Source organism: Notolepis coatsorum (assembly GCF_963971535.1).
Source record: "Notolepis coatsorum genome assembly, chromosome: 17".
In the NCBI taxonomy this organism is placed as follows: Eukaryota; Metazoa; Chordata; class Actinopteri; order Aulopiformes; family Paralepididae; genus Notolepis; species Notolepis coatsorum.
This window is the reverse complement of record NC_140181.1, coordinates 88,685,899-88,699,933: the sequence shown is the minus strand read 5'-3', so window position 1 is coordinate 88,699,933 and position 14,035 is coordinate 88,685,899. Positions and strand designations below refer to the sequence as shown.

At 42.6% G+C, this 14,035-nt stretch overlaps 1 protein-coding gene across 1 annotated transcript in view; it reads left to right on the top strand.

Annotated features, from left to right (window-relative positions):
- ggt7 (gamma-glutamyltransferase 7) overlaps positions 1-12,301 on the top strand; it is a 36,366-nt gene extending 24,065 nt beyond the window's left edge. The window contains exons 15-16 of the mRNA XM_084333113.1: positions 7,068-7,167; positions 9,300-12,301. Coding sequence (XP_084189239.1) covers positions 7,068-7,167; positions 9,300-9,475 — 276 coding nt within the window. The 3' untranslated portion in view covers positions 9,476-12,301. The remainder of the gene's footprint in view (positions 1-7,067; positions 7,168-9,299) is intronic.
- Positions 12,302-14,035: the final 1,734 nt, after the last annotated feature.

Genomic DNA, 14,035 nt, shown 5'->3' with positions numbered 1-14,035 from the left:
GCCGTCGGTCTTGCTGAGTTTGTTATTTGAACCGAAGAGAATGGACTCTGTTTTGCCCATGTGTAATGATAGTTTGTTATCAGCGAGCCATATGCAGATTTTGCCTAGTTCCGAGCTGAGTTTTTTTTCAACCTGTAACTTGTTCTTGTCAGAGACCAGCAGGGCTGAGTCGTCTGCGAACAAGAACAAGTTGCAGTCACAAGCTGACGACATGTAATTTGCATAAATTAGGAACAGTAGCGGTCCTAGTATGCTTCCTTGTGGAACGCCACAGCTCACTGTGAGGGGGGGGGATAGGGTACCGTTTACCTCCACCATCTGTTCTCTCCCCTCTAGGTAGGATTGCATCCATCTCACTGATAGACTATCAAAACCCATTGCTTTTAGCTTGTCAATCAGAATGGAGTGATTGACAGTGTCGAAGGCTTTTTGTAGGTCCAGCATGACCATGCCGCAGTATTTGCCCGCGTCCACCTCTTGTTTGATGTGGTCGTTCAAATAGAGAAGGCATGTGTCAGTGGAGTGGGATGTTCTGAAGCCAGATTGGAATTCGTAGATTAGATTTTTTTCCGCTAGGTACTTTTCAATCTGTTCGTAGACTATTTTTTCCATGACTTTCGAGATGGAGGTAAGAATAGAAACAGGGCGGTAGTTGCCTGGGTCTAATTTACTGCCCTTTTTGTGCAGAGGGGTCACTCTCGCAATTTTGAAGTCCTTGGGGTCGTGTCCCTGTTTTATGGAGAGGTTTATTATGTGTGTGATGACTGGGGCGATGGCGGCTGCTGAGTCTCTGAGGAATTTGGAGGGGATGTTGTCATGGCCAGTGGCCTTGTTAGGTTGGAGGGCGCTCAGTTTTTTGAGTACCTCATCGGTTGTTACCATTTCCAGTTTGAAGTCGTCTTTGCGGACCCCTAGGTTTTTGTAGTAAGCTACTATGTGTTCTACCCCATAATGCCCTGAGTGGGAGGGTAGTTTGTTTACCAGTGTTGTGGCTATGTTTGTGAAAAAAATATTTAAGTAATTGGCTACATCTAGCTTGTCTGTGATGAGTGTGTTGTTCGTCTTTATGTTTATGTTTGAGTCTGGTTTTAAGTTTTTTACTGCAGCCTAGTTGATTGTTGAGTAATTTCCAAAGTTCACATGGTTTGTTTTTGTTTTCCTCAGTTTTGTCATTGATGAAGTTCTTTTTTGCTGTTTTGATCATGGAGTTTACGTCGTTTCTTAGTCTGTTTCTTTCCAGTTTGAGTTCAGTCACGTGGGCTTGGAGTTCACTGCTCGTGCTTTTTGTAAGCTTTGACTGACTTTTACGAAACTCAGAGCATTTTTTGTCTCTGGTTTTCATAGCGGCCAATATTTCGGAGTGCATCCACGGCTCAGCGCGATTTTTTACCCTGGTGGTTCTTAGGGGGGGCCATGTCGTTTAGTGTTGTTGAAAATTTGGTTTTGAAACCAAGCCATGTTTCTTTTACCAGTGTACCATTGAGCTCATCTGACCAGTCCAGACTCTCCAGTTCAAGGTTAAAGGCCTCGCTAGAGTAGGTTTTTAGGTCTCTAGATGTGACTGTTTTGTGACAGCCGGCCTTATGTTTTAGCTTTTTGCGGGTACAGAATATCATATAATGATCACTTAGCCCGCATGCTATAACCCCTTTATTGGAGATTTTGGACTTGTCAGAGGTCAAGATGAGGTCAATGGTAGTCCGAGTTGATTCACATATACGTGTGGGTTGGGTGATTAGCTGGCTGAGGCCGTGCAGATCACTAAAACCTATTGAAGGTTTTGAAGATTGTGCATCTTTTTGTTGCATATCCGTGTTCCAATCCCCAATAAGAATCTTTTCAGCATCCTCAGCTCCAGCTAAGCACCCATCCAGAGTATCATAAAAGCCAGTTTGATCTGGCGGTCTGTAGATTGTGCCGACTAGAACAGATTTAGCCCTTTCAAATAGAATTTCCACCCATACGGTTTCAATTGTCTCATGATGTAGGTCAGTACGGTCTCTTCTTAGTAAGTTATTAATCATAAAATCTATCCGTGTGTCATATCAAATCATTTCACATCAAATATACATATTTTTTCAATACCCCATAGGTATTGCACTAACCATAATGGTGCGTGATCATATCATACATATTGTTATTGCGTATCTCTGCCTTATGTTCCGCTATTCTGACGTTAAGGCCTCTTTTTGTCTGCCCTACATAGACTAGACCACATGGGACATTTGAGCATGTAACATGTGTAGAGTTACAGTTAATGAAGGACTTGATGTTGTATTCTTTACCCGTGCGAGGGTATGGAAAGTATTTAGTGTCATTGGAATTAGAGTGTTGAACACAGTGTCCACATCTAAAAGAACAAAACACAGGTGGTGTAGGCAGCCTGCCAGGTGACCATGTAGGTTGAATCATACTATGAACCACTGTAGTCTTTGATGGAAGGAGATCTTCTGAAGGAAAAGAGGGCTTTTCACACAAATATTCTTTAACCCTTTCACTACCACACTACAGAAGGTTAACACTTTCACTACCATACTATAGAAGGTTAACCCTTTCACTACCACACTAACAGAAGGTGAACCTTTCACTACCACACTACAGAAGGTGAACCTTTCACTATCACACTACAGAAGGTTAACCCTTTCACTACCACACTACAGAAGGTTAACCTTTCACTACCACACTACAGAAGGTGAACCTTTCACTACCACACTACAGAAGGTTAACCCTTTCACTACCACACTACAGAAGGTTAACCCTTTCACTATCATTATAGAAGGTTAACCTTTTCACTACCAGACTATAGAAGGTTAACCTTTCACTACCACACTACAGACGGTTAACCCTGTACTGACCATATACTGACCCTGTACTGACCATATACTGACAGCGTACTAACCCTATACCGACCCCATACTGACCCTATACTCACCCCATACTGACCATTTACTAACCCTATACTGACTCCATACTGACCATGTACTAACCCTATGCTGACCCTATACTGACCCCATACTGACCATGTACTAACCCTATACTGACCCCATACTGACCATGTACTAACCCTATACTGACTCCATACTGACCCTATACTAACCCCATACTGACCCTATACTGACCCTGTACTAACCCTATACTGACCATGTACTAACCCTATGCTGACCCTATACTGACCATGTACTAACCCTATACTGACCCTGTACTGACCCTGTACTGACCCTATACTGACCCCATACTGACCATGTACTAACCCTGTACTGACCCTATACTGACCCCATACTGACCATGTACTAACCCTATACTGACCCTGTACTGACCCTATACTGACCCTGTACTGACTCTGTACTGACCCTGTACTGACCATGTACTAACCCTATACTGACCCTGTACTAACCCTGTACTAACCCTGTATTGACCCTGTACTGACCCTATACTGACTCATCGTGCATATTGAAAAAGATTCAGAGGAATAATAATTTGGGTTAATATTAGTAGAAACTCTGGTATTTCAGTAAGGAGTGAATGAATGAAATGAATGAATGAATGAATGAAAACTTTATTTAACAGATTGCAGAATGGGTACAATACAGTACGGCTCAATACATACAATTGTTAAGGGGATGCAGACCTGAGAAAGACGTTTGTCTTGTTTCCATCAGGGTCCCCCATTTTCAATTCATATAGACATATATGACATACATGACATACAGATAGTCAGTACTGCTACATCTATACATTTATGACATACCAGATTTGCAAATACAGTACTGTTTGTGATACAGAAGGAGTCAAGAAAAGGGAGTATATACATTTGACGTAGAAAACTGTACATTGGAGGAGGTTGGGTGGGGGGGGTTGGGTACATTGGGATATTGACAACCATACTGGGTAATTTACATTGGAGGTGGTTGGGGGGGGGGGGGGGCCGGGGGGCACACTGTATCAACAAGTAACACTGTACATTGAGGGGGGGGGGGGTTGGGTTAGGATATTTACAGGGGCCAGTGTTGAATTGCAGTCTCCCGTAGGTGTCTCTTGAGAGAGGTTTTGAAAGTGGGTAGTAAGAGGCTCTAGACCAGCAACATGGGGAATACATGGAGATAAACTCTGCACATCTAGTGTTGCCACAGTAGCTTGTGGGCCTGCTAGAAGGTCCTGCTTGCATCTCCCGCCGCTGCCAGCGAGTGTCGACAAGCGTAGCTATTTTGGTTACTTTTTTGATGCACATAATGTCAAAAGGCTCAAGAGAATTGTCAGCTGTTTCTGGATCCATAAAGTTGAACTTTATTGAGCCCTTAGGTCTAAATGAGGAAAAGACTATCTTGTTTTTTTTTACAAGGTACCCATAGCCCATGTGGTTTTTTAATATACAAAGCCGATTTGCTGTTATATTCTGGTTCTGGATCCAGTAATTGGTCTCAGTGGAGCTAGATTATCTTCATAGTTTATGGGGTTTTAATGTACAAAACCAATTTGTTTCCAATCCCACATATTCTCATCTCCCCCATAGGTGTTAACTGTTCACTCAGAAGAGAGACATTTTCTGGATGTAAGGCTGCGGTTACATTAGGGCCAGAACGATTTGTTTCAGTTTCGTTTTTCCGAACGCTACGTAATGGCAGGCAAGTTAGACATCGTTTTGCCTCCTGAGCACAGAGTGATGTATATAGTACAATGCCAAAGCAGTAGGTGGCGATGTAGTTCAAACATGAAGGCCATTTTCAACCAATCAGAAAGGTTGAACGCGCCACTACACTTCCTGCTAAAAAAAAAACAGTCCACCATCTTTAAATACATCGCATGAGCCATTTTAGCAACGTAGCATTTATTTTTCAGCAAGAAACAAAGTGCAATAAACAAAACGGATACATTCACTGTGTGTTCTGCCTCTCATTTGTTGATGAAACAAAACCAACATCAACACAATTTACCACCAAGAGCGGATAGTTTAGTCTCACAAAAATATCTCAGATGTTGTTAGCTACATGCTAATGTGAATGGCATTCTCCACGTATATAGTTAGCATCGAGGCTATTAACGTAGTAACGTTAACGCTAGTAGAAATGGATGAAAACTTCATTTAACAGATTGCAGAATGGGTACAATACGGTTCAATACACACAATTGTTAAGGGTATGCAGACTGTTGTAGTTTGGACTGGGCTCCTTATAACAATAACTTGACAACACATGGTAGCCGCAGCTACTTGGGACAGCTCTGCTGTAAACACTGGAAATAACCGTGCGTGTTACACATGGATAAGCAATCTGAGGAGGACGCAGCTGATATCCTGTATAGCCTCCCCATATGGCCGGTTGGTGTCGGGAGACAGCAAATTATATTAATTATAGCGCGATATTGCAAGTGACTCCCAGAAATAGTTCTGATGTTTGGACTAATGGACGGAGTCAAGGTCCAGCCAGGGGAGAATTTGGCGTCTGTCTCTACTACGCATGGGCATTGGGCAGAACGGCTCTGTATCTGATCTGCGCAAATTACATGGCACTGTTGTCGGCGAGTTTTCAAAACGAAAACACCCTTTCAGCGTTGCCGCTAGAAAAACGCATTTTCCTGCCAAAACGGCGTTTCCTTTTAACTTGGACATGCAAACGTAATCATTCGAAAATACAACGTTGCTGTTTTCCCCCAGTGTAACCATGGCCTCAGTGGAGCCCTTAGATGTGAATTATATTTACCTCTCCATTGCTTATGTGGGTTGGTTGCTTCTAACATACAAAGTCAATCTGCTGTCTTGTATTCATGCAGTTGACAATCCATTGATCTCTTTGTCTATCGGTGTGGTAAAGGGCATCGCTATGTGTACTAATTGCTGATCCAGCCTGCTGGCTTCCAGTTTTGGGAAGGGTTCAAATTAGACTGTTTCCAATGCTGTATTACTCTAGAAGACACTGTTGTGTCAACACATCAGTGATTAAAGTCTTTCTAAGATGATATATATTTTTTTTGTATCTACTTTTTCTCCCATTTTCTAATTTTCTCCCATCCCAATTTCGTATCGGTCAATTCTACCCTCCCCTGTCTCGAACGCTGTTAGGCCATGCCTCCCACAAGCCGGCTGCAATGTGGACGAAGCCTTACATCACGTTTCCCCTCCGGTACTCGAGGAAGCAGCCGTCGCATCTTTTCACCTGCACAGCGCGATCTCTCAGCGGCGGGGGTCTGCGTGGGAGAGCACGCCGCCCCCGTCGCTTCCTGATTCTGCTGCGCAGGCGCACCAACCGACCTGTAGGAGTCGCTGTCCACAACGTCCGATCCCCACCCATCAGCTTCCCACCCCCTAATACTGCCAATTGTATTAGTATGAACGACCAGCCAAGCTGATAGCAATGTGCAGAGCTGGGCTCGAACCCAGCGTCTCCTGCATTGGTGGTGAGCGCCTTGCCCACTGCACCACCCAGCCGCCCCTAAGATGATACTTTTTGATGATTACTGTGGTCCAAGTCTGAGAAGCACCGGCCCTCATCTGATAAACAGGTTAAAGGTCACGGTCATATTCATTTATATAGCACATTTAAAATCAACCGAAGTTGCACCAAAGTGGTTTACGGTATAAAGAAACAGAGAAATACAATATAAAATGCACAAGTCAATGCAATACAATAAATACACTAAATAGTCACAACAGGACCAGAGATGTATGGCTTAACAAACCTCAAAAAGCCAATGAAAACAAGTGAGTTTTCAGCCGTGACTTAAAGATATCTAGGGTCTGGGCAGACTGAATTTGTAGTGGCAGACTATTCCACGACTTGGGGGCAGCCACCGCAACAGCTTGGTCACCTTTAGTCTTTAGCCTAGAGCTAGACCTTGGGACATCTAAGTACCACATTCGATGAGGTTTAGTGTGAACTCGGAATCGAATACCTATTTCACTGCTGTGTCGAAACGTGCACCTTATTAAAGTCTGTCAAAGATGATCCGTGTGCTCCAGTACTTACATTTTTTAGCTATTCAATTCTACTCAAAGTGGTCTTAAAATGTAACCTGCAGGAACCCTGGAATGACATGGGAGTCATTACAATTCAAAATGCTTCATCTGTTTCCAGGTGCTGATGAGCATCCTTTCGTCCCGTAAGAACCTGAGTGACAGTTTAGCCTACGGGAGGCTCCACCCCCAGCTGCAGCCTGACACCCTTCTAATAGACTGTGAGTATTTCCTAGAGAGCCTTCTCAAGTTTCAAGTGTCAAGTATTGTTTTATTTGTCACATATAAGGTACATGTACAATTGTACATTATAGTGAAATGCTTGGTTCTGTATGAGCCTCCTGAGATTGTGCTTCATACAGTAAAAGACCAAACACTATACAAAATATACAAAACTAAAATGCAAAAATGACGTAGGTAGAAGAGGTAGTGCAAATGTGTAAACATGAATAAATAAAATATGGTGTAGTGTTTAAAATGTATAAAGTGAATGTTTAAAGCATGTGGATGTTGTGTGCAATGAGTGTAGAATGGAAGAGTTAGTGTTACATAGAGTCCACATTGAGCATCCTGATGGCCTGGGCCCAGGAGTTCAAAACGTTTCATCCCTATCTGATCCGATCAGATTTTTAAATCCCATTTTTTGTGATCCAGGATCAGACAACTCGGACAGATTTTGTCCCGGTATTTCAAAGCAATCCAGGATAGGATCGCCCTGATCCAGATTCAGACTATCTCCATCTAGTGGATATGGGGGGGGGGGGGGGGGATGACAAGGACCACATTGCAGAGACATCTATAATGTCTAATTATATTTTTAAATACATAAAGGACATAAAATCACAATGGAATTGTAATAAGAAAAATACTCTCACTAGGGTAACAACAAAAAAAACATTAATTCAAAGGCAGCTGATCATCCAGGCGTGCTTTGAGGGGCTGAATTCTAAGTGAGGTTTCAGTTTGCTGAAGGTGATGAGTGATGACAGATGTGACTTTTTTTTGTTGAAGATATTTTTTCTTTAATCTAAATTACATTTGTGATTGACAATCTTTGTTGTGATACTTTTATGAGCATAAACATTTATGTCATCAGCATTTGGTTGAAAACAAAATAGGCCACTACAAATGTGACAAAGATAAAAAAATGTATTGATTTGCCATGAAGGCTAAAATGTTTTATTTCAGCTAACAAACTTTGCCATCTTATTTATATTTTTATAAATTGTATAGTACATTTTGCTCTGGTAATCCACTGGAAATCCACCCCTCTGGTGGGATCAAGATAATCCAGTTTTTTGGGATCAAACTGATCCCAATCCTGTGTTGTCGCTTTGAACTACCCGTTTTGAAGATTTGATCCAGATTAAAGCTTGGATTTGATTTCCAGATCTGATCGGATATCAAAGTGATCCTAATCCTGTTTTTTTTGTTTTGAACTACCCAAAATCCAAATCTGATCCAATCAGATAGGGATTAAAGGTTTTGAACTCCTGGGCCCTGGGGATAGAAGCTCCTTTTGAGTCGCTCTGTATTGGCCATGAGACTTTGGTAGCACTTGCCCCGACTGCAGCAGTGCAAAGAGGCAGTTGTTTGGCTGGCTAGAATCCTTGATCATTCTCTTAGCCTTGGCTCTGCATTACCTTCTATGGTGTAGTTGACTTTGGACAACTCATAACAAGCTGGCAAACTGAAAAAACATGTGAAAAAGGTTTTATATCTCATGAAATGATTGTACATATGATTACTGTGTTGAAATGCAAATAAGTAACTTTGTATATAGTTCGTTTATCATGAATGAATGATTTTATTTCGGTCTTCTTTTACAAAGCAATGTACAGTAGTAGAACATTTATGAACGAAAGAAAATGATCGAATAGGTGTAGGCTGAAGCCGAGGCTTATAATTGCCTACCCTTTTTACATTATTTACAAAAAAGAAACATAATTCAGTACATTTTGCAAAAACAAAAGGTTACAAAAGTTTCATAGTTTTATATAGAAAACATATACAGAAAATGTCACTATTTTAATAGTCATGTTATAATAAAATATCATTAGGATAATAATAAGGTTTTATATTTATGTATCACCTTATATTTGAATAATTTCTTAAATGTATGTATCGAACTACACATTTTTACTTCTTTTGTCAAAGTTATTCCATAGTTTTACCCCTTTAACAGATGTACGTCGGCTTTTTATATTTGTCCTTGCCTTTGCGATATTGAATACACAATCATGCTTCTAGGGTAGATCTTACCCTCCGGAACGGGATCTTCCTCGCGCTGGTTTCCTTCTCCATTCTTACCACTCTCCTCTGCTTCTCTCCCGCCACCCCTCCCTTTCTTCAGCGGAGTTCCTGGAGGAGGACATGGAGCTGCTACAGGCCAAAGGTCACAAGGTCGAGAGGATAGATGTCCTCTCATTGGTGGAGGGCACCAGGAGGACCAATGACCTCATCATCGGGGTGAACGACCCTCGCAGCGCCGACGCCTCGGCCCTCACTATGTCCAAGAACGTGCCCTAGCCCCCCCTCCCTCCCCTCGCGTGGGATAGGGGAAGAAGAGGTCGCACGTTGGGGTACGGAACTGGGAAATGGAAATGAAGGGGCGCTTTCACACCTGCCTTCTTTTTAATGTGATCGAATCTAAACCCTGAAGCGTTCGCCCCCCCTTGGTTCAATCTGTTTGGAGGAGTGAAAACTCCCGCAATCAATGTTGGAAACCGCACCAAACGATTGCACGCTGGTTCCCTTGAAGGAGGTCGTCTCCGCCCCCTTCCAGGTCAACCCTGGAGCGTTTCATCTGAATTGAGAATACGATCTGACCAAAGAAAATAGCCCCCTAAAAATCAAATGCACTGAAGCTGATTTTTATTATTATTAATATTATTAATTTATTAGCTTGTAGAGTATGGTTTATTTGTCAATTGGCAATTTTAAACAAAATCAAGCCAATGAAAAATTGCAACAAAAGTACAATTTTGACTTCTTATTCAGACCTTTTCAAATTAAGTGTGAAAGCGCCCACAGAGATCCACATCCCTGGACCCTGAAGAAGAAGATAAGTGTATGGGGTGACGTAGAGATGTTTGAGAAGGGTACAGAGTAAATATAAGGGAGGAACATTTATTCTAAGGAGGCTGGTCCACCAATACGCTAAACAAAGAAAATGAAGGAAATAACAACAATCTGATGTAAACATAATAGTAAATGTGAAGAAACTCTGGGATGACTTGGACAGCCGCCACGGCATGACAATGATGGAGTTTCTTCTTCCAACACACTGACGCACGCACACTTAGGCTGTGATGTATTCCCCTCTAGTCACAATGGACCATGTTCAAAAAGTATGTCAGTCTCCTGGATGATGTCATTCAGTCCTCCTGGCCCCTACTGCACAGTGCAACACACCAGTCTACCACAAGTCTGCTAAAGGGGAACTACGCCCCATTTTCTGAATTTATACACGTTATTCCTGTGGTTTAAGACACAGGAATAAGATATCTGTGAACATGATCGACAGTCTCCCAAATCCATAAATGGACGATGGACGATAGAATAAAGCTCACATTAAAAAAAGAAAACAAACAAATCAGTCTCCCATTCTGGAGCAGCTCCAGACTTTATACTAAATTATATCACAGGTTTGAGTGTTGATTCTCTGGTTTCTGGCTTTAGGAAAGAGTAGCTCATGTTCACAAATATTGATTGAACTGTCATTGAATGTAACATATTGGAATTCTTAATTGGCGGGGGGGGGCAGGCACGTTGTTAACCTTCAAGTTCCTACGTATGGCTATGAATTCAACCTGATGCTCAAAAACTGGTTCAATTGAGCGATTAACATTAGATTTAAGGAGGAGCTTTATCGTATATCGCAGATTTAACAAAGGGAAAATGAAAATATGTCGAATTATAATCTAGCACACGGTTATGCTAAGAGGCCTTTGCATATCGATGAAAACAAGAGTTATTTACATGGTATGGAGAGGCAGCCAGACCTGGTGCTTGAAAACTAAAGTAGTAACGGGTATGAAAGAGCTAATGGCGTGAGAGCAGGAAGCTGGTAAATACTGTACATGGTCCCAATATTAGAGCACCACATTCCACCTGTCATGCTTTTTAAGTTTCCAACACATTTAACTCTCGTTAACAAGCAGGCACACAAAACCAGGTGTGAAAAAAGAACAAAGAAAAACCACAGCTATATAACCGTTTCAAAGATGTGGTTTTGGCCATGCGTTGTTGCACCTTAACTAGGCTGCATTGCCACACCTTTAACTAGGCTCATCCTAACCTACGCTCATAGAAGCTAACACTCTTGTGCTTTCTCATGGCGTGACCGTCCCTTGATGTTGTCTGGTACAGCTGTTGAAGATTAAACCTGTTATGAACAATCACTAGCTTCCTCGAGGCCATGTTAATACTTTAGACATTACTCACACGAAGGGATGAAATACGCCACATCCCGGCCAGTGGGTGTCCTCACATGAATGACGTTTTTCTTCTATTAAATAGGTTTTGAATGTTGCTAATGGTACGGTGAAACTAAATGCATTTAAATATATTTATTTTGTATTTAAGATGAGCTAAAGTTGTTGTAGAATTATTTTTTTCTCTTTTTAAAACTGCGGTTAATCTTTTTTTTTTTTTTTTTTTTAAGGATCGGTTAACTATTCTTAAAGTGCTGAATGTTCAATGGCAGTTTGAGTATAATTTGATCTATTTTTATATGGACTTCTGTTTGTAGGCTTTACATTTCATTTGCACTGTGAAGACACAAAATGCATTTGCTTGGCACAACCCAGAAATGGATGCATCTCTTTTGTTTTCTGTGTACCTTGAGTATTGTATTTTAGACATAGTATATAGTGGAAGAAATATGTACCTCCACATTTTGTAAAGCACCACAACCTGAATGGCCAGGGCTTACTAACTGAACAATAAGCCCATAACCCAAATGTATCTTTTTCTTTTGTTATTAGTACACTGTTTGGTGATGCTTGTTGCCTTTTCTTATAGAGCAGTGTTTCTTAAACTATGGGTCGGGGGCCAAAATGTGTCACATGCCAGTTATTTTTGGGTGTTCGCCTGACAAGAGTACCTGCATGTTTTAAAGAACCTGGGTTGCTTAACAAATAACGTTACTCAACTTGGGTCCCAGGCTCAAAGTGTTGTACGAGTGTGAGTCACTTGCATACAGAGCATCTTGTCTTAAGGCCACCTGTTTGCACTGTACCTAATGTTTGATTTCATGTGCATTATTTATTTTGTACTTTGTATCTGAATTTTAATTGAAAGGACCACTGTACAGACCTAAGAAATAAAATATTTACACATATGTGTTAACGAGGAGGATTAATGTTTCGGTTTTCTGTTATTGGGGACCCTGAGGAACAATGGACCGCTCGCAAACCCCGCCCTCTTTCCCCTTGATCCTTCAATCGCAACTGTTGCTTCCCTGGATAAGAAAAGAAGGCAGGGTTTGCGAGTGGTCCATTTGGGGCGTTTGGGGTGTCAATTGGCTCACTGACAATAGCCTGGGTTTTATATAGTTTTATGGGGAGAGGTAGTAGGCTATGTCACCTACCCACAGTGGACCTTTAAGGGCTTAGTATTGGACCATTTTACAATGGTAAAAATCCACAAACATGCTGCCTGCATTTTTATTAAGACTCCTATAGTGGATACAAATAAGGGGCTATGGTTCTAATTTGTATTGTCCAGTTGGCTAATAGCCTATGTATGTCTGGAGCTTACTGACTGGTCTGTTTTTTAGTGAAGCATGTGATGATTTGGATGAATTTACTGACACAATATCCTCGTACATCAACTTCTCGGAAGACTGGTGTATTCCATCAAAGATGGTGACTGTCTATATGGCAATAATAAGCCATGGTTTAATAAAGAGGTTAAAATTATCTGGGTTAAGAAGAATCAGGCTTTTAAAAGTGGATATGTAGATCTCTAAGATTGCCAGGTATGAATCCACAGAGAGTCCCGACACTGGAAAACCTCCTGTGTGGTCCCTGTCCCTCAAGTGCCTGTGTCCCAGCACGTCCAAGGACTACAGGCCGGTGGCTCTAACCTCTCATATAATGAAGACCATGGAGAGGTTAGTCCTGGAGCAACTCCGCCCGGTGACCAAACCCCACCTAGACCCACTCCAGTTCGCCTACCAGCCCAGACTGGGGGTAGAGGATGCTGTCATCTACCTGCTGAACCGAGCCTTCACTCACCTAGACAAGCCGGGGAGCACTGTGAGAGTCATGTTCTTTGACTTCTCCAGTGCTTTTGATACCATAAGGCCTGGGCTGCTGGGTGAGAAGTTGGAGGCGATGCAGGTAGAGGCCCCCCTGGTGTCCTGGGTTGTTGACTATCTGACGGGCAGACCACAGTATGTGCGCCTACGGAGCTGTGTGTCAGACAGACTGGTCAGCAACACCGGGGCCCCGCAGGGGACAGTCCTCTCCCTTCCTCTTCACCGTCTACACCAACGACTTCCACTAGTATCGGTCAGAGTCCTGCCACCTTCAGAAGTTTTCTGATGACTCTGCGATAGTGGGATGTATAAAGGACTGTGACGAGAGGGAATACCGGGAACTGGTAGTGGACTTCGTCACATGGTGCGATAAAAACCACCTGCAGCTAAATGTGGCGAAGACCAGGGAACTGGTGGTGGAGCTGGGGAGGAGGAGTGCACCTGTGACCCCCGTTTCCATCAGGGGAGTCGATGTGGACATGGTTGAGGAGTACAAATACCTCGATGTGCACATCGACAACAAACTGAACGGGTCAAAACACGCAGAGGCACTGTACAAGAAGGGCCAGAGCCGACTCTACTTCCTCAGAAGGCTGAGATCCTTCAATGTCTGTACAAGGATGTTGAGGATGTTCTATGAGTCAGTGGTGGCGGGCGCCTTCTTGTACGCTGTGACCTGCTGGGGCAGCGGACTGAGAGCAGGGGACACAAACAGGCTGGATAAGCTGGTCAGGAAGGCCAGTAGCGTGGTTGGGGTGGAGCTGAACTCCCTAGCGAGGAGAGGAGGAGCCTTGCTAAGCTCCAGGCCATCAGGGAAAACCCCT